This window comes from Neomonachus schauinslandi, chromosome 1 (assembly GCF_002201575.2).
Source record: "Neomonachus schauinslandi chromosome 1, ASM220157v2, whole genome shotgun sequence".
Lineage (NCBI taxonomy): Eukaryota > Metazoa > Chordata > Mammalia > Carnivora > Phocidae > Neomonachus > Neomonachus schauinslandi.
In genome coordinates this window covers 69,963,657-69,984,166 of record NC_058403.1, presented here as the reverse complement: position 1 = coordinate 69,984,166, position 20,510 = coordinate 69,963,657, and the positions used below count along the sequence as shown (strand labels likewise).

The 20,510-nt window shown below is 40.8% G+C and overlaps 1 protein-coding gene and 1 pseudogene across 2 annotated transcripts; both read left to right on the top strand.

The window, feature by feature from the left end:
• The first annotated feature begins 52 nt into the window (after positions 1 to 52).
• WDR53 (WD repeat domain 53) lies at positions 53 to 12,360 on the top strand. 2 transcript variants are annotated; one of them, XM_021692506.1, is made up of 3 exons: positions 53 to 102; positions 6,354 to 6,849; positions 11,764 to 12,360. In XM_021692506.1, exons 2-3 carry the CDS (start codon positions 6,370 to 6,372, stop codon positions 12,358 to 12,360), a joined length of 1,077 nt encoding a protein of 358 aa, XP_021548181.1. In that variant the 5' UTR covers positions 53 to 102; positions 6,354 to 6,369. The 2 variants fall into 2 exon arrangements, with proteins under 2 accessions (XP_021548181.1, XP_021548182.1); XM_021692507.1 differs by lacking the exon at positions 53 to 102 and adding an exon at positions 1,422 to 1,451.
• A 7,600-nt stretch (positions 12,361 to 19,960) lies between these two features.
• Positions 19,961 to 20,510, top strand: LOC110582634 (annotated as a pseudogene).

Here is a 20,510-nt window from a genome sequence, read left to right as displayed (position 1 = left end):
GTGACTGTTTGGCTGAGGCGCCCCGCGCCCAACCCTACATGGGATTGGGCGCCCACGGGTGAGGTCATCACGAGGCGCCGAGGAGGGAAGCGGGAAGCGCAGGTATGAGGCTGGCCCCTGTGGCTTTGTGGCTGTCCTCTGGTGCCTTTTCCTCTTTTTGATCTAGTGCTCTCGCGTCGGCCTTCTGGGGCCCCTTTCCCTGTGAGGTTTCCCTGTGTCATGTCTCTGCTTCAGACTCCAACCTAACGCATGAAACTTCCCTCTCCTTGCTAGCCAGTTCCTAGCTCCGCCACCTTCGGCTTGAATTAGATCTTCTTCCTTTACTTTCGGCAGCTGAGGTCGTCTTCTCCTGGTCAGACCCTTTTGTTCTTTATTGGTAGTGGTACTTAATCAGAACATGTGTCCTAGCGTGTATTCGGCAAGTCAGGTCGTCATTTGAATCACCCCCACCCCCCGCCCAAATGTTTCGATAGCCTGAAAGTGCCGTGTAATTGCTGATTAAGTATTGCATTTTTTGGACAAAATGTAGCCTTTCCCAGTCTTTCCTACTAACCCGATTAGTGGGCGGATCAAGGCAGCGTGTTTTTCTATAATTAGACATTCCAATAGAGAGAATGATGTGAAGGCTGTAATTATAGATGATTTCTGGGAAGAGAAAGAATTTAAGCATTATTTGGTCATACTGCATTTTCCTAGGTGGCCAAAAGTTTTCTGACAGCCTTTAAAGAATGCTTAGTGAGAGAAAATACTAACCATCATGTGAACAAGGCACTGGTAGGGTCCTTTACTCGGGTTTTATATAATTTTCAAAACAACTCTGAGATAATTATAGGGTTCACAGATTTCCTTAGTAGTTAACTCCACTGTCTTGCCTTTATGTAGTAAGAGATCTTTCCAGTAGTTCCCCTGCCGTGTATAATACATTTCTAGTTCTCCATTAAAAACAACAGCAACTATCTTCTCTACTCTCTGGTAAATGGTGTTTGGTTATTATTTGCTAGTTCCTTCTTCCCAGATGTTTTTTTCTCCCAGCTTAGTAACCCAGATTCTTTCCTTACTAGTGCTGATGCCACAGGCCAATCATTTTGGTTGCTATCCAGCTTTTCCACATCAAGACCAACTTTGGAAAACCCAAACATGTGAAGAAAAGTTGACTTATACTTACTATAGGGATAATGATTATCTTATATTATTTGAATGGTAGTGTAATCTCAGGCTAGGGAGTTTTATTATTCATTTTTCAACTTTCAACTATAGGACATCCAAGGAAGGAGGTCTAGGTTTGTCTGGGAAGGCACTTAAATTTTTTTTAAATTTTTTTTTTTTTTTTTTTTTTTTAAGTAGGCTCCATGCTCGGTGTGGAGCCCAATGCAAGGCTTGAACTCACCACGCTGAGATGAAGACATGAGCTGAGATCAAGAGTCGGATGCGTAACCGACTGAGCCACTCAGGTGCCCTGGAAAAGATTTTCTTTATGACTAGGTCCTTTTCTTTCTACAGATCACCCTCCTGACCTTGCCCCTCCCCCTTGCACTTTGACTGTTCAGAACTTCCATCTTTGCCCTCCACCCTTTCTAAAACTGCTCTCAAGATACCCCACCCTTCGCTGCCCACTCCACGATCTCATTAGGTGTTGAAGGAAACTATTATCTAATTAAAGTAATTCACAGTAGGACATGATTAATTGCTGTGCTTTAGACATTACCCTTTAGACGTTGCCTATGAGAAGAGAAGTTTGTTGACCTGATACCTGAATATGGAGATAATGGCACTTACCTATTTCTGGTAGGCTTTCCAGTCCCAGTAGGAGAAAAACAAGAAACAGTGGCTTGACAACTCATTTCTGAAAGATTGTTTTCATTTAACCCAGATTCAATTACATTTTTTTTCCCACTGCCTTCTACCACAGCAGTCTGTTGTTTAATAGTTTTTCATGGTGGTCTTTGGGTATGTTTTAAGTAATAACAATTTTCATTTTGTAGACTAAACATGTGATTTGGGGGGGCTCTGGTTGACTCAATGATTAATAGTCTACATAAGATAATAGGTCTCCATTTTTATTTTTCTGACTAGGTTGGTGATCAGTAAATATTATCCATGTGATGTAGAGATTAGAAGTTTAATTTGTTTAAGAGGTGAAGGTAGAGCTGACCTTGTTCTTGTGAGATTAATAGATACTACTGGTTCCATTATGGAAAATTTTATGGGAACAGTGTTGTTATTTATAATAGTTCCTTTAAGTACAAAATCCATTTATTGCCTAATTTCTCACACTTTGGGGTGAGCTTAACCAAATGTGTCTTTAAAATTGAATTAATCTTTTCCATTAAAAAAAATTATATTCAGAAGAAAATACTAAAACTTTGTCTGCCAGTCAGCGTTTACTTAGGTCCCCTGTGGGTAGATAATGTGATGGAGAAACAGAAGTACAAGAAACCCTATTTCATTCTCGTCTTAGATAAAACCTAAAATCCCAGTAGGGATCCAAAACCTCTATGCATACAAAATCCTAAAGCTGTAGAGGGCAGACTTCAGGACTTTAAAGTTGATTTCACTGTAGAAAAACTAAAACTAATGTAGGAAATAAGTGATCAGATCTCTAAAGAAAGGAGTTAAAATTATTTGTAACTTAAGTGGCTTTTTCAATGGTTACTACAAACTTCGTATTTTAAGGTAGTATATTATCTATATTATATGACAAGTCAGTAGTCACCACAGATGGCAGTCCCTAGGCCTAAATATTGTTAATACCTTTCATTTTAAATTGTGCTAAGTGTCCTTTTTTCTTGGTTTATCTTGAACATTTGGCAAAAGTCTTTTTTATGGTAGAAAATTAACTACTATTTCATTACTTGTCAGCAAAAATCCAACCACCAGAGTTCCCTGTCTTTACCTCTCTCTGAGTCATTTCCTCTCCAGACCTCTCCTTTAAAACTTACTTGCTTCAGTCTCGAAATTAGTTTCCTCTGTATTCTAATTCAGTGCTTCTGCTGAAATAAAGTATATTTTTGTCTTTCCCATTTTGTCGTCTTTACAAAAATTGCTGTATATGATTTTGTGACCATGTTTCTGTTACTCCCCCACCCCTCTGTTACTTTGATTACTGAAAGATTAGACGTTTTTTAGCAGTCTAGTTAGTTATTTTGTGTATGTGTAAGTGCCTAAAAATGGGAGGAAATAAGCTTTGTGTCGGGAATAGAAACTTTAGGCAGGTTGCCAGTATTTTAAATTATTTTTCAAAACAATATTAGGAAATATATCTGTGCAATTGGATTGAATTCAGGTATCATATCTGAAAATATGAAAGCAACTATGGCAGTTTCTCACTAGAGAAATTCTCCCTTGGCTTGTGAAATGAAACATTAAATTTGTTCAGGTAGATTTGCTTGCTTCCTTTTGTCTGAACAGTTAGAGTTATATAAATTGCCCTTATTTCCTTTTTTTGCTTTACCCAACAGACAGTTGAGGCAGGGTAGAATTATGTGGCAATTTCATTGTATAAGTCTGGGATGCCTAGTATATCAGGAAATCTAAATTTTGTACATAAGTACAAAAGTACGTAAGTACAATAAGTACTGTTAAGTGTAAGTGGGTAATAAGGTAATTAAAAATGTGTGAGTAGGGGCGCCTGGGTGGCTCAGTTGTTAAGCGTCTGCCTTTGGCTTGGGTCACGATCCCAGGGTCCTGGGATTGCGCCCCGCGTCGGGCTCCCTGCTCGACAGGAAGCCTGCTTCTCCCTCTTCCGGGAAGCCTGCTTCTCCCTCTTCCACTCCCTCTGCTTGTGTTCCCTCTCTCACTGTCTCTCTGTCAAATAATAAATAAAATCTTAAAAAAAAAAAAAATGTGAGTGTGGGGTGCCTGGCTGACTTAGTCAGTAGAGCATGTGACTCTTGATCTCAGGGTTGTGAATTTGAGGCCCATGTTGGGTCTAGAGATAAATAAATAAACTTTAAAAAATAATAAAAATACCTGAGTACATTTAAAAGCTGTAATGAATTATTTGTGGCTTTTGGTTATTTTCTGCACTTTCAGAGAATACTAACAAGTTAAAAACTATTGTCAAGTGGAATTGTTAGAAAATGGTCTTCGTTGGGCGCCTGGGTGGCTCAGTTGGTTAAGCGACTGCCTTCAGCTCAGGTCATGATCCTGGAGTCCCTGGATCGAGTCCCGCATCGGGCTCTCTGCTCGGCAGGGAGCCTGCTTCTCCCTCTGACCCTCCCCCTTCTCATGTGCTCTCTCTCTCTCTCTCTCATTCTCTCTGTCTCAAATAAATAAATAAAATCTTTAAAAAAAAAAAAAGAAAGAAAATGGTCTTCGTTATTTAAAAGTTTGGGATCCCTTTACATTGGATCCCATGTACAAATCCTAAGGACCAGATGACTTTGATCAAATTATTTAACATTTCTGAAACTCAAGTTTTATCTTTAAAATGGAATAATACTAAACAGAAGGGTTGTGTTGAGAATAAAGTTAAATAACGTACTGAATTAGTCTCTGGTGGTAAAACCCAAGGATCTACATTTTTAACCAAATCCCTGGATGATTATTGGTGTAGTATTCTCAAATTTTAGTGTACATCAGCATCACCCAGAGGACTTCTTAAAACACATGGCTGGGCCCCAACCCCAGCATTTCTGATTCAGTTGGTCCAGGGTGGTATTGGGCAATTTATATTTATAAGTTCCTAGGTGATGCTGCTGGTCTGGAGGCCAAACTTGGAGCATCACTGGTGTAGATCTATGATGCCGCTTTGACCAGCCTAATAAAAATAGGAAAAGTGAGGGGCATCTGACTGGCTCAGTCAATGGAGCGTGCGACTTTTGATCTTAGGGTTGTGGGTTTGAGCCCCACTTTGGGTGTAGAGATTACTTTAAAAAATAAATCTTAAAAAAAAAAAAATAGAGGGTGCCTGGGTGGCTCAGTCGTTAAGCGTCTGCCTTCGGCTCAGGTCATGATCTCAGGGTCCTGGGATCGAGCCCCGCATCGGGCTCTCTGCTCTGCAGGAAGCCTGCTTCTCCCTCTCCCACTCCGCCTGCTTGTGTTCCCTCTTTCGCTGTGTCTCTCTCTGTCAAATAAATAAAAACTTAAAAAAAAAAAAAAAAAAAAAAAAGGGACGCGTGGGTGGCTCAGTCGGTTAAGCGTCTGCCTTCGGCTCAGGTCATGAACCCAGTGCCCTGGGATCGAGTCCCGCATCAGGCTCCTTGCTCAGCAGGGAGCCTGCTTCTCCCTCTCCCTCTGCTGCTCCCCCTGCTCACTCTCTCTCGCCCACTCTCTCTCTCTCTCTAACAAATAAAATATTAAAAAAAAAAATTAAATTAAAAAAATAGAGAAAGTGATAGTGGTAATATTTGTTGAACACTCATTATGTACCAAGCACTATTATATGTGCTTTACATATATTATTTAATTTTCTATGATCCTATAAAATGATGCTTTTATTATTACCCCCCCCATTTTATAGAGAAGGAAAATGAATCACAGAGAAGTTCAGTAACTTGCCCAGTCACCCAGCTAATAATAGGTAGTAAAGCTATTCAAACCCAGAGAATCTAGCTCCAGAGCTCTTTCTCTAAAACGTTCAGATAAAAGATATAACCTGATGATTGAGCAGCTCTTTTAAAAAGTATTTTTCCTAATTTAAATATAATGTTTATTCCCTTTTTTAAAGATTTTATTTATTTACTTCAGGGGGAGGTAGAGAATGGGGGGCAGAGGGCAGAGGGAGAAGCAGGCTCCATTGGGCAGGGAGCCTGATATGGGGCTCGATCCCAGGACCCCAGGATCATGACCTGAGCCTAAGACAGACAACCAGCTGAGCCACCCAGGCGCCCCTATGTTTATTCTTATGTGGGCTTAACATCAAATGCTGGAAGACCAGGTTTGCCTGGGTCTGTGATTACAAAGAAAGCCTATTTATGGGGCTCCTGGGTGGCTCAGCCGTTAAGTGTCTGTCTTCAGCTCGGGTCATGATCCCAGGGTCCTGGGGTCCAGCCCCGCATTGGGCTCCCTGCTCAGTGTTGGAAGCCTGCTTCTCCCTCTCCCACTCCCCCTGCTTCTCCCTCTCCCACTCCTACTGCTTGTGTTCCTTCTCTTGCTGTGTCTCTCTCTGTCAGATAAATGAATAAAATCTTAAAAAAAAAAAAAAACCTATTTATGCATGTGCCAGCCAGGTACCCCACAATCCTGTGCCCAACTAAGCTTTTGTAGACTTGATCTTCAAATGTCTTTTTTAAAATTAAGTTTTTTTAGATATCTTTTAAAAATATTTAAATGAAATACTGCGTATTGCATTAGTCTGCTACCATCAGGTTCATAAATAAGAGATTATAGTTTTTCCCCCCTCCTCTTCACAGAGTCTCCTGGGCCATAATGGCAGTCAAGTGGACTGGTGGACATTCTTCTCCTATTCTCTGCCTGAATGCAAGTCAGGAAGGATTAGTGGCTTCTGGAGCAGAGAGCGGTGATCTCATGGCCTGGGGTGAAGATGGGACTCCTTTAGGGCATACACGCTTCCAAGGGGCTGATGATGTTACCAGTGTCTTATTCTCTCCCTCCTGCCCCACCAAGCTCTATGCATCACATGGAGAAACCATTAGCTTACTGGATGTCAGATCCCTCAAAGGTTCCTTGGACCATTTTCATGTGAATGAAGAAGAAATCAATTGTCTCTCATTGAATGAAACTGAAAACCTGCTGGCTTCTGCTGATGACTCCGGGGCAATTCAAATCCTAGACTTGGAAAATAAGAAAGTTAGCAGATCACTGAAGAGACATTCCAATATCTGTTCCTCTGTAGCTTTTCGGCCTCAAAGGCCTCAGAGCCTGGTATCCTGTGGACTGGATATGCAGGTAATGCTTTGCAGAGAGTACTTGGGTAATTTCTAAATGAGTTTGGTAACGATCGGATTACTGATCAGGCTAAATATATCTTTGCATTTTCTGTTCTCTACTGACATGTCTTTTCTATGTATGAATCATAAGCCTTACTTCTACTGCATGTTTAATGCTAACTTGACAAAGCCTAGTAGGTTTCATTCACAAAGTAATCATTTATCCTTTAGCCTTCCTTTCTCTATGCTTAAAAGTGATAAACTCTGGAATTTGAATATTTGATTTTAAATTCTTTTTAAACAAAAGAGCATGCTGAAGGCAGATGTTATCACCCACTCTCTACAAACTCTGTTTTGTTTTTTGGGGGGTTTTTTTGTTTGTTTGTTTGTTTTAATGAGGGACTGGGATTTTTTCTTACTTTAAAATTCTGTGGTACATCAATTGAAGTATTGTGTATTGGTGATCAAGGTCAGAGCACTGCATTCAATGAGTTTTAAAAGGAACATCACAAATAGACCAAATTCAGAGGAAAGCCATCAGGAGAGTAGATATATCTAGAAACTCCATTTTGTGGGGGAAATGGAAGTGTTTAATTCTTGGTTTTCATGAGAGGAAAAAGTGGAATGTGCTAGTCTAAACAGAAGTCCTAGGGAAGCAGATTTTGGTTTTTTGTTTAAGATTTTATTTATTTGAGAGAGAGCGAGAGAGCACGAGCAATGGGGAGAGGGAGAAGCAGGCTCTCTGCCGAGCAGGGAGCCCAACATGGGACTCGATTCCAGGACCCTGGGATCATGACCCGAGCCAAAGGCAGACGCTTAACTGACTGAGCCACCCAGGCACCCCCAGATTTTAGCTTAATAAAGGAGAGCTTTCAGATAGCTTGAACTTTCCCATAGCAGATGTACTTGCTCTTAAAAGTAAATCTTGTATCACTGGAGTGAGAACAATCATGGCTTCTCTTTGGTGAGCACTTAGTACTTGCCAGTGCTTTACATATATTAGTTTTCACTCTAGTCACACCCTGATACTTTTTCTTTTTTAGAAATGAGACTGGGGTTTGAAATAAGTGTCCACATAGCTGCCTGAATTAAGATTCCAAACTTCAGTCTCTCTGGCTCCAAAGCCTATATGTTTTTTCTGTGACGCCAGCAGTGTCAAGCAGGATATCATGAGTAATGTAGAAAAAGTTCTTGGTTTGGGAACAGGTGACTCCTAGAAAAAGAACCATTGTTGACTCATGACCTGCGTGCCCTGCACTGTTCTAGGCATTTAATCTACATTCTTAACTGTGTATCTTTCAAGAGTATGATTCCATTAATAGCATCAAAGATTTGTCTTTCTGCCTTTTTGGCCAGCAGTATTTACTACTCCCTTCTCTACCCTCTTCACCCCCTCATCAGTTAGAAATAAACGAGGCTGGTTGTTGTTGTTTTCATAATGACTGCTGTTACCCTCCCCAGACTACTGGTATTTAGTAGGCAGAACCAGGGGCTGTCTTAATGATGATTTCAGCGCTGGGACAGTCCCGAAACAATAAAAAATTGTCTTACCAAAAATGTGTATAGTTCCTCTACTGAGAATCATTCTACACTTGAGGTGCACAATGATCCTATGACTTGTAAACTCCTTTTCCACTTGTAGGTCTTGGCCAAGCCCTTACAAACCTGCATTTTCTACCCTCGTGGTGATAACCTGCCTACTTGCTTGTGCAGAAAGACCTAACACATCCAGGTGGATATCTGTTTTAGTAGACAGATTGTACAGTGTCTCTTTGACTAGTCATTCTTTTATCCTTAACCTATACCAGTTGTCAGTCACTGGTTCATTAACTTAGGCATGGTAGTAAACTTTATACTTCTCAGATTAGTAAGAAATGGGCATCCAGAATTTATCATTTTGCCTCCAGTTCTAGGAAAGATGATAGAGTGGCAGACAGCTGCTAGAGAACAGTAGAGGATATAAATATTTTGTGAGAAGGAGATTTAGATTACTTAATTGATTTGACTCCCAAGACTTGCTAAAAATTCACTGTAGATTAATTTCTTTATTGGGTTGTGCTATAACAACAGTGGTAAGACAGCACAACTATGCCTTTAGGAAATTACTTTCCTTGGGGCGCCTGGGTGGCTCAGTTGGTTAAGCAACTGCCTTCGGCTCAGGTCATGATCCTGGAGTCCTGGGATCGAGTCCCACATCGGGCTCCCTGCTCAGCGGGGAGTCTGCTTCTCCCTCTGACCCTCCCCACTCTCACGCTCTCTCTATCTCATTCTCTCTCTCAAATAAATAAATAAAAAAAAAAAAAAAAGGAAATTACTTTCCTTAACTGAAGTTGAAACTGTAATATCTTCCACAATTTACTTCTTAAAACCTGGTTATCCAGTATGATTCTAAACTTTAAGGGGACGCCTGGGTGGCTTAGTCGGTTAAGCGTCTGCCTTCGGCTCAGGTCATGATCCCAGGTCAGGTCCTGGAATCGAGTCCCACATCGGGCTCCCTGCTCGGCGGGGAGCCTGCTTCTCTCCCTGCTTGTGCTCTCTCTTTCTCTCTGACAAGTAAATAAAATAAAATATTTTAAAAATAAAAAAATGAACTTTAAGAACAGCCAGCCTATGGAAGGGTCCAAGAATGTAGGTATAGTAGTAGAAGGGAATTCTTATAAGGTTAATTTGGGGAGCGCTTTCTCTCTGAACAAATATTTTATCTCAAAGCAGGAATTGAATTATTGCCACACACAGTGTACCAATCTTTGTTATTACAGAAATTATATTCTTCAATCTAGATAGGTTTAAATAATTAAGCAAAGCACACTTGGAGGGGCAGGGACCTTAAAGTGATTTATTAAGACATTTGAGACTGCTTAATTTTTTTTTTAAGATTTTATTTATTTGAGAGAGAGAGAGAGAGAGAGTGCAAGCATGAATTGGGGGAGGGGCAGAGGCAGAGGGAGAAGGAGACTCCCCGCTGAGCAGGGAGGCCGATGCGGGGCCTGATCCCAGGACCCTGGGATCATGACCTGAGCCGAAGGCAGACGCATAACTGACTGAGACGCTTAACCAGGTGCCCGAGACTGCTTAATTTTTATTAAGTAGCTATAAGATATGTGTGTAAAGTATAAGAATAAAATTAAATAAATACATAGTGGCCATCACTCAAATATAGTTTTCTCTTATAAAGACCTTTGGAAATTTAAGACCATCATATATTTCTGTGGCATACACATTGATTTTTTTTGCCCTTCCTTTGCACATCTGAAAATAAATGGTTCAAAGGTTAGTTATTCTTTCCGGAGTTTGAAAGATCACTAGTACCAACACTTAAGGATCAGGATGGTAGAAGAGGCTTTTTTTCCTTGAAAATGATTCTCCTGTGTGGAAAGAAATGTTTTTGTAGTGAGAAAAATTCCTAAGCAGGGTCACTTGGATGTGATTGCATTCACTTCTGAACATTTGCCAGTTTTCCACTTTCTCCCCCTCTGACATATTTTAGGACCATATACCCCAAACTTTTGTATTCTTTTCTCAGTATCTCTTGCTTTCTTGCTTAGGGTGACACCGCTTGAACCACTGGTTGAGAAATTGTAAAACACAGTAGAATCTTTGGCAGTTAGGAAGAGTAAAGTGGTATAGAGAATGTCCAGGCAAGAACAGTCTGGGAATCTTCAGTACTTGGAAATGATTCTTGGATTGGTAGAATCTGGGATGACTGTTAACACATTTAGATGATTTCAGTAAATACAAAAAAATGTTTAATCTGCTGAAAACACTTTGGGTATAGACATTAGCAAAGATGAATTGAATCTCAGGGCTCCTGGCTGGCTTAGCAGTGGAGTATGCGACTCTTGATCTTGGGGTCATGAGTTCAAGCCCCACATTGGGCATGGAATCTACTTAAGATTTTTAAAAAAGAAGAATTAAATCTCAAACTGACAAGCTAGTAGTATATGTTAGTTAATAGTGTAGAAATTAAATATGGGAAAGAGAGAAGCAGGCTGGAATAGTTAGGAAAGCCTTCTTAGAGGGATAGAGACTTGAGGTAAGCCCCTAAAATGGGTAATTTAGGTAGTGTGAAAGGAAAGAGAAAGTATTCCAGATTTCATTTATTTAATTGACAGGCTTTTTGACTTGAAACCGGCATAGACTAAAATTAATAAATTTCATAATCTTCAGGGCTCTTGAATGGCTTAGTTGGTTAAGCGTCTGCCTTCAGCTCAAGTCATGATCCCAGGGTCCTGGGATCAAGCCCCACATTGGACTCCCTGCTTTGCGGGGAGCCTGCTTCTTCCTCTCCCTCTGCTGCTCCCCCTGCTTGTGCTCTCTGTCAAATAAATAAATGAAATATTTAAAAATAAGATAAATTTCATAGTCTTCTATTTTACTTGCAGAGATGAGGGTACAATGACTTAAAGAAACTTAAGAATGTGGATTACACTTTAATGGGGTTGTTAATCAGAAGTTATTTAGGATCTTGTTTTCTAAATTCTACCTTACTGCCCATTGGCGTCCTAGTTTTGGCACCAGGGTAGCATTCCACTGGCATATTGTGGTGCCATATGAACTTTAAAAAATTTAATATTGTTGGGGCGCCTGGGTGGCTCAGTTGTTAAGCGTCTACTTTCGGTTCAGGTCATGATCCCGGGGTCCTGGGATCGAGTCCCACATCGGGCTCCCTGCTCGGCAGGAAGCCTGCTTCTCCCTCTCCCACTCCCCCTGCTTGTGTTCCCTCTCTCGCTGTGTCTCTCTCTGTCAAATAAATAAATAAATAAATAGATAAAATCTTTTAAAAAAAGAAAATAAAAATTTAATATTGCTGGAACTGTGTCATAGTAATTATTGTCAGACTACTTTGATGACTTTATTAGAAGTGGAGTAAGCATAATAGTTGAGCAAAATGGCTAAACCTCTGTTTGACTATGTAACTTCCTCTTATTTAAAGGTAATGCTGTGGAACCTTCATAAAGCACGGCCACTCTGGATTACAAATTTGCAGGAAGATGAAACAGAAGAGATGGAAAGCCCACAATCACCTGGTCAGCTTTTAAACCCTGCTTTAGCCCACTCTGTGTCTGTGGCATCATGTGGCAATATTTTTAGCTGTGGTGCAGAAGATGGTAAGGTTCGAATCTTTAGGGTGATGGGAGTTAAGTGTGAACAAGAACTGGGATTTAAGGGCCATTCTTTGGGAGTATCCCAGGTCTGCTTTTTGCCAGAATCCTATTTGCTGCTTACTGGAGGGAATGATGGGAAGATAATGTTGTGGGATGTAAGCAGTGAAGTTGAAAAAAAACAGAAGAGTCCTACAAAACCTACTCACAGGAAGAAAACTAAAAGAGCAGCTTATACCAAGCAGGGTGGAAGCACTCATGCTCCAGTAGCAGATGAAGAAGAACATGGCAAAATTTTACCAAAGCTAAGTATTGAACATGGAGAAAAGGTGAACTGGCTCTTGAGTACAAGAATAAAGGGATACCAAAATATATTAGTAGCTGATCAAACTAGTTGTATATCTCTGTATCCCTTAAAAGAATTTTAAATCCAATAAAATTATTTGAAAAACTGCAGCAACTTTTTATAGGTTAAAAAAAATCCTGATTCTTCATTCTTGTCATTCTTAATGTTTGTCATATGTGGAATAGGACTGTTCCATCGTATAAATTATAAGGCATTTGGGTAATACTTTATATAGTAAATGACATATTAAAATTTGAGGGAAGAGAACTAATATTCACTGAGTAATGGCCATATACCAGCCATTTTACATGTTTCATTTCTTCTTCCAAATCCGTGATGTGGGTGATTTCCCTCATTTTATTGCCACAGTAATCGAGACTCAAAGATATTAAGTAACAAAGAATGAGGAAGATTACAGGCATGATTACTTACCTGGAAAGGATCGTGGTTGTCTTGTCAAGCCTCCTGCTTCAGGGAAGCCCCCATGTGATCTATTCCAAATGTAGTCACCACATTAGTTATAACTGGTTATTTCCGATCCTAGGATGTCATAAGGAGTCTTACCAAGTTGGAAGAGGAAACCTGTTCTTGCTTGTTCTGTGTTAAGCCCAGAAGGCTTTGCTGACAATTACTTTTTGTTGTTTCTAAGAAAAGGGCTTCAGGGTCAAATCAGCTTTAGGATATTATGCAGTAATCCAAGCTGTGGTGCTGATAGAACCAAGAATAGGCTGAAGTTATGAATAAGAAGTTCTGACTAAGAAGATAAAAAGTAGAGAAGAGATAGAAGAGGTAAAGAATATGGGGTGCCTGGGTGGCTCAGTTAGTTGAGCATCCGACTCTTGGTTTTGACTCAGGTCATGATCTCGGTCGTGGGATCTAGCCCAGCATCGGACTCGGCTTAGCGCAGAGTCAGCTTGGAATTCTCCCTCTCCCTCTGTCCCTCCCCCTGCATGTGTACTCGTGCTCTCTCTCTCTCTCTTTCTGCCTTTCTCCCTCCCTCTCAAGTAAATAAATAAAATCTTTATAAAAAAAAAAAAGAATAGAAACCAAGATAGTATGTCAAGAGTAATTTCCTTTTCATCATGGCCTGGTTTGCTCTCTTCTCTACATGTTCTTTCTCCTTCTACTTATACTGCCTACTATTGTTTTTGGTTTTGGTTTTTTTTTAGAGAGACAGCTTGAGGGCAAGCAGGGGGTGTGGGGGAGAGGGAGATTCTTTTTTTTTTTTTTTTTTAAAGATTTTATTTATTTATTTGAGAGAGAGAGAGAATGAGAGGGAGGAGGGTCAGAGGGAGAAGCAGACTCCCTGCCGAGCAGGGAGCCCGATGCGGGACTCGATCCCGGGACTCCAGGATCATGACTTGAGCCGAAGGCAGTCGCTTAACCAACTGAGCCACCCAGGCGCCTGAGAGGGAGATTCTTAAGCAGACTCCATACCCAGTGTTGAGCCCAATGGAGGCTGGATCTCACAACCCTAAGATCATGACCTGAGCTGAGATCAACAGTCAGGCACTTAACCAACTGAGCCACGCAGGTGCCCCTATACTAACTACTCTTACATTCCAAGTTTTGAAGAGAATCTGGTTATCATTATCCTTGTTTGTGGAGAATTCTTTAATAAGTGTGATTTTAGTCTGAACACTTGTTCAGTGACAGAAACCAAATTCAAATTGGCTTAGGGGGGTAAAAAGTAGTTTTTTTGCTCACATAACTGAGAAGTCCAAGGATAATCCAGCATGTACTGCTGGGATAGATAAGCTGGTAAGATGTGAGTCTACAGGTTCCCAACCTGTGGAAAGTCTTTCCTAGAGGTGGAGAGAGAGAATACTCAGTGATTTTGAGCCTTGAAACAACCTTACCTGAAAGAAATGTATTCCTAGAGCCTTTTTTTTTTAACTTGCAACTAAGAGTCCTGATCAATTAAGTGGGCCATCAATAAATATTGTTGAGTGATCTCACTTGGAATTTGAGGAAAGGACAATACCATCTTGGCCCTAAAAAATTCATTGGTAGGGGTACCTAGCTGGCTTAGTTGGTGAAGCATGCAACTCTTGATCTGGGGGTTGTGAGTTTGATACACATGTTGGGCACATAGATTACTTTAAAAAAAAAATTATTATTGGCAAAGGACCTTGGCCTGAGTAATGACAGAAACAAGGTTCTAATTCCAGCACTGGGCAAGGCTCTTGTCCAATTTGGGCTTTAGTGTCCTTGAAAGTGAAGGGCTTGAATTAGAAATCCTCTAAGGTACCTTTCATGCCACTGTTAAATGAAATGAAAATACCATCATCATAATATGATGCTTATCCAATGATTCCAATATTAAAATATCAGGAAGGACTAATGCTCATGGCTAATCTCTGGAGGTTTTAGAGGGATCTTTTGAAAAATTACCCAAGTACAGCATCATTTTAGCTATTGAGTTTGAATAAATTTATGGGAATAAGGTAAGAAGTATTTAAACCAGAGTTGAAACATCAGCCCTAAACTTCTTTTGCTTGCTGATAACATACCCACTCAGACCGCTTAAGGAAAAGGGAAGTTTACTATTAGGGTATGGGGAGCAGAATTCTCTATTTACTAGAGCAGAAATGTAGCTTGGCTTCACTTGAGTCTTTAATGAGGTAAGCCATAAACAACCAAAGCAGCTGGGGCACCTGGGTGGCTCAGTCAGTCAGTCAAGCATCTGCCTTCAGCTCAGGTCATGATCTCAGGGTCCTGGGATTGAGCCCTGCATCAGGTTCCTGCCCAGCACGGAGTCTGCTTGTCCCTCTCCCTCTGCCCCTCACCCCTGCTCATGCTCTCTCTCTCTCTCACTCACTCTGCACTCTCTCTCTCAAATAAAATTAAAAAAAAAAAAAAAAGAAAAGGCAAGCTATGGACTGTAAATATTTGTCAAAGCTCAAAAAATCATACTTCTATGATTATAGAATTTTATTGTCACATCGGGGATTAGGGCTTCAGCATATGAACTTGGGGGGACACAAATAATGAGTGTAGATGAGGAGAGCATGAAGGGCTAATTGTGAAGAACCTAATGGAAAAAGAGGGGGGGAATGTTTACAGAAGAGCATATAAAGTATAAACATCTAAAGGTTTTACATTATTTTTTCTTACTTGGTCTTCAAAACCTTTTATGTATTTTGTACATATACTACATATAGATTTGGACTAGTCACATTTCAACTACTCAATAGCTGCCTTTGCTAGTGGCTACTGTATTGGACCGTGCAAGTTCCAGAAGACCTAAGATAATAATTATGATGGCTGGGGCACCTGGTGGCTCAGTCGGTTAAGTGTCTGCCTTCGGCTCAGGTCGTGATCCCGGAGTCCCGGGATCCAGTCCCACATTGGGCTCCCTGCTCAGTGGGGAGTCTGCTTCTCCCTCTGACCCTCACCCCACTTGTGGTCTCTCTCTTAAATAAATAAATTTTTTTTTTAAGATTTTATTTATTTGAAAGAGAGACACAGGGAGAGAGGGAACACAAGCAGGGGGAGTGGGAGAGGGAGAAGCTGGCTTCCCGCAGAGCAGGGAGCCCAATGTGGGGCTCGATCCCAGGACCCTGGGATCATGACCTGAGCCGAAGGCAGCTGCTTAATGACTGAGCCACCCAGGCACCCCTTAAATAAATAAAATCTTAAAAAAAAAAAAAAATACATGATGGAAGCTGGATACAAAATACTGTATGATTCTATTTATAAGACTTTTTTTTTTAAGATTTTTTTTTTTTTAAAGATTTTATTTATTTATTTGACAGAGAGAGACACAGTGAGAGAGGGAACACAAGCAGGGGGAGTGGGACAGGGAGAAGCAGGCTTCCTGCCAAGCAGGGAGCCCGATGTGGGGCTCGATCCCAGGACCCTGGGATCATGACCTGAGCCGAAGGCAGTCGCTTAACCAACTGAGCCACCCAGGCGCCCCTATAAGACTTTTTTTTTAAGAGTTTATTTATTTGAGAGAGAACACATGAGAGGGGGGAGGGTCAGAGGAAGAAGTAGAATCCCCGCTTAGCAGGGAGCCAGACACGGGGCTCAACCCCGGAACTCCAGGATCATGACCTGAGCCAAAGGCAGTTGCCTAACCAACTGAGCCACCCAGGCACCTCTATTTATAAGACATTTTAGAAAAGGAAAAGAAGAAAGTAGACAAAGGTTATCAGAGGTCAGAGGTATGGTATAGGATTGATTGCAAAAAAGTGCAAGAGAACTTCTGAGGGTGATAGGGGTGATGTTCTGTGATCTTTATCATGATCGTGGTTGTGGTCACATGACTAAATATTTGTCAAAACTCAAAAAATCATACTTTTATAATTATTGAATTTTATTGTATGCAAATTATATTCAAAATGTATTTTTTTAAAAAGGCTGCAGGCTATAAAGGTGCATTTTCTTTTTTTTTTTTTTTTAAGATTTTATTCATTTCTTTGAGAGCGCACAAGCAGGGGGAGCGGCAGGCAGAGGGAGAGAGAAAAGCAGACTCCCAGCTGAGCAGGGAGCCTGACACGGGGCTCAATCCCAGGACCCTGGGATTGTAACCCGAGCCAAAGGCAGACGCTCAACTGACTGAGCTACCCAGGTGCCCCCAAAAGTGCATTTTCAAGACAAGTGTCCTAGGGCTCTTTCCAAACCTGTAACCACCAAAGCCCTTGTAAATAGAAAGTTTAGAGCTCTCACACCATTAATGTGTGTCTTGCTCTATCACTACTAATTTTTCACTTAAAATTAGGATTTTTTTCCCTTAGGTTTCACAATCCAAGTTAATGTTTTTTTCTTCTTTTTTTTTTGGTTAAGATTTTATTTATTTATTTGACAGAGAGAGACACAGCAAGAGAGGGAACACAAGCAGGGGGAATGGGAGGGGGAGAAGCCGGCTTCCTGTGGAGTAGGGAGCCCGATGCAGGACTCGATCCCAGGACCCTGAGATCATGACCTGAGCTGAAGGCAGACGCTTAACGACTAAGCCACCCAGGCGCCCCAAGTTAATGTTTTTTCCATCCTTTTTCTAATTTGAAAGTTATGATGTTAGAAATATTAATACAAGAGTTTAAACTGGGACTGTGTTCAACAGAAACACTTTGGTTGGTTATTCAGCAGACACCAGTCCCCCAGAGCCAATAGTCACTAAATACAAGCATCAATAAACCCCCTCTCCAATGTGCTGTTATCAGTTCTCCAGTAACAGCAGTAGCAGAAGTTAACAGGAAGAATTTATCATGTCATAGAGTATCTTTGGCTGAAAAAAACTAATAAAATCTAAAAATGTTTTAGGGGTGCCCGGCTGGCTCAGTTGGAAGAGCATGTGACTGTTTTTGGGGCTATGAGTTCAAGCCCCATGTGGGATGTAGAGATTACAAAAGAGAGAGAGAGAAAGAAAAGAAAGAAGAAAAAGAAAAAGGAAGAGAGAAAAGAAGGAAGGAATGAAATTTTAAAAATGCTTTAAAATAAATACCAGGTATAAGTAGTTTTTTTTTTTTTTACAAAATTCTGTAAATCTAAAATTTATAAAGTGAGAATGCATGAACCAAGTGAGGCACGTAATTCAGTTAGAGAAATGTCTTATAACCGAGTCATTACTCTGTCCAAGGTAGTATCAACTTGCCAGATGCAAAAGAACCTCCTCTAAAGCAGTTAGTGCCAAATTCATGTGAGAGGTTATTTAGCTTCAGCAAAACAGCACCAGCTATCACAATAAATTAATGTTGACAATTTAATTTTATTAGTTGTAATTTAGTTTGTATTTAATATGTATGTTTCTTTTCATTTTATAGTCACATAAGAGTTAAAAGAAGTTGATACCTTATGTTGCATTTCGACATATTTAAGCAACATTACACTAAAAGTAATTTCAATATAATAAGTAATTACTAATCCTAGAAGCCTAATATTTTTTTTCTTCTAGAAACGTACAGTACTCGGGGTGCCTGGGTGGCTCAGTTGTTAAGTGTCTGCCTTCAGCTCAGGTCATGACCCCAGGGTCCTGGGATCGACCCCAGTGGGCACTCAGCGGGGGAGCCTGCTTCTCCCTCTCCTCTCCCTTTCCCTCTGCCTGCCGCTCCCCCTGCCTGTGCTCTCTCTCTCTCTTGCTATCTCTCTGTGTCTCTCTCTGTCAAATAAATAAAAAAATAAAATTAAAAAAAAAAAACACAACATACAGTACTCAAGCTTGAATGCATGAACATGTAGAGTCCTGAAAATCTTCTTGAGTGGCCTTTAGCATCTCCATGTGAGACTAGCACTAAGTGATGTTGCCGGAGAATGTGGGGAAATAGCAAGGGTGGAACCAGTAGTTTGCTGTGGAAGAGGATATTTTGGAGAAACATGGATTGCTCAAAATAAATTCTAAAATGGCTAAATAGGAGAACTAGTCACATAATCAGTAGGAGGTATTAGAGTCAAGAATGAAGCCCAAGTTTTTGGTTTCAGTGACTGGGTGGGTCCTAGGGCCATAAATCCACGTAGGGAGCACAAGAAGCTGGGCAGGTTTGGCTACTTAGACCTACCTTATCTGCCCAGACTGGTCCTTGCCATTCTGGTGTCATTACCATCAGCTCTCCAAAATGGCACAGAGCTGTTATTAGTCAGGAGTCTGGCTGCACTGGAGAGGCAGGGGTGATATGGAGTATTACTGGACTCCTTAAGCCAGAGTGGGGACTAGGCAGACATTTCTCTTTCTCTTTGTTTCCCTTAAATCGCTTACTCTTAGCATTGCTTCTTTCTTAATAATACGCTCTAATTTTCTAATCGATGCTATTCATGAAGCATTACCTTTTTTGGTTCTTAGAATTTTCAATATTTTCCTTTCCTGCATTGCTCTGTAGAGATTCAGCGCCCCCTAGAGACATAATTCATAACTTTCCTGGTGTTCACAGATTTTGGTAGCCTCAAATTAGTCAAGTAACTGGATTAGTCCCTACCTGAACTTTTTTCTGTTTTTTTCTTTTCTAAGTGAGTTGGACAATTATACATCTTTTTATCAACTAACTTTCTTTTTTCTTTCTTGTTAGTAAGGAATTCTTCATGGCTCTGAGTAACCATTTATTATTTAGATACCAAAATTTAAAATTAAGTAGACCTCCATTTTGGAGATGGGGAAAGGAAAAAAATTAAAAGAAATAAAATTAATTTTTTGAATTTTCCAAAGTTTGAAAAACTATTTTCCAAAAATATTATTTTCCAGGGTTATAGAATCCTTGTTTGTATTTCTGAAATGTCATTCAGCTCTACTATCCTACCACATATTTTCATTGTCTATGACATTCCCATCAATGGATATGGCTGTTTCTTCAAAGGATGACTTTTCCTTCAAAGCTCTTGTCCTCTGAGACCAAGAAGTCTTCATAATCTTAGCTGCAAACCAGATTCACCAATAAAGATTTGAAAAATATCTAGGTGCCCAAGTCCTATCCCTCAAAAACCCAATTCAGTACCATCAGAGATTCATTATGTTGCAGATCAACTCACCCTTCAAAAATACTAAATAATGTGGGGGGGTGCCTGGCTGGCTCAGTGGGTGGAGCATGTGACTCTTGATCTCAGGGTTGTGAATTGAAGCCCCACACTGGGTGTAGAGATTAATTAAAAGTAAAATCATTAAAAAATACTAAATAATCTGAATGAAATATTTTTAAGTTGATTTGTATACCTGTCAGAATGGCTAAAATAAAAAATAGTGACAACACCAAATGCTGGTAAGAAAGTGGGAGAAGCGTCATTTCCGGGCGGCACTGGACGGAGTGGCTAATGGCCTGCAGAGCAACACGCCTAAGTTTTATTGTGACTACTGTGACATGTACCTCACCCATGACTCTCCTTCTGTGAGAAAGACACACTGCAGTGGTAGGAAACACAAAGAGAATGTGAAAGACTACTATCAGAAATGGATGGAAGAGCAGGCTCGGGCCTGATTGACAAAACAACCGCCGCATTTCAACAAGGGAAGATACCTCCTACTCCATTCTCTGCTCCTCCTCCTCCTCCTCCCCCACCTCCCCCCCCAGTCTCCCGGCTACTCCTCGCCCTGGTATGATGCCAGCGCCCCATATGGGGGGCCCTCCCATGATGCCAATGATGGGCCCTCCTCCTCCTGGGATGATGCCAGTGGGACCTGCTCCTGGAATGAGGCCACCTGTGGGAGGCCACATGGCAGTTATGCCTGGGCCCCCAATGATGAGACCTCCTGCCCGTCCTATGATGGTGCCCACTTTGCCAGGAATGACTCGACCAGACAGATAA

Coding starts and splice junctions, on each gene's coding strand:
- WDR53 (XM_021692506.1), top strand. CDS start 6,370: ATGGCAGTCAAGTGGACTGGTGGACATTCTTCTCCTATTCTCTGCCTG. Junction 6,850..11,763: donor CCTGTGGACTGGATATGCAG/GTAATGCTTTGC, acceptor TCTTATTTAAAG/GTAATGCTGTGGAACCTTCA.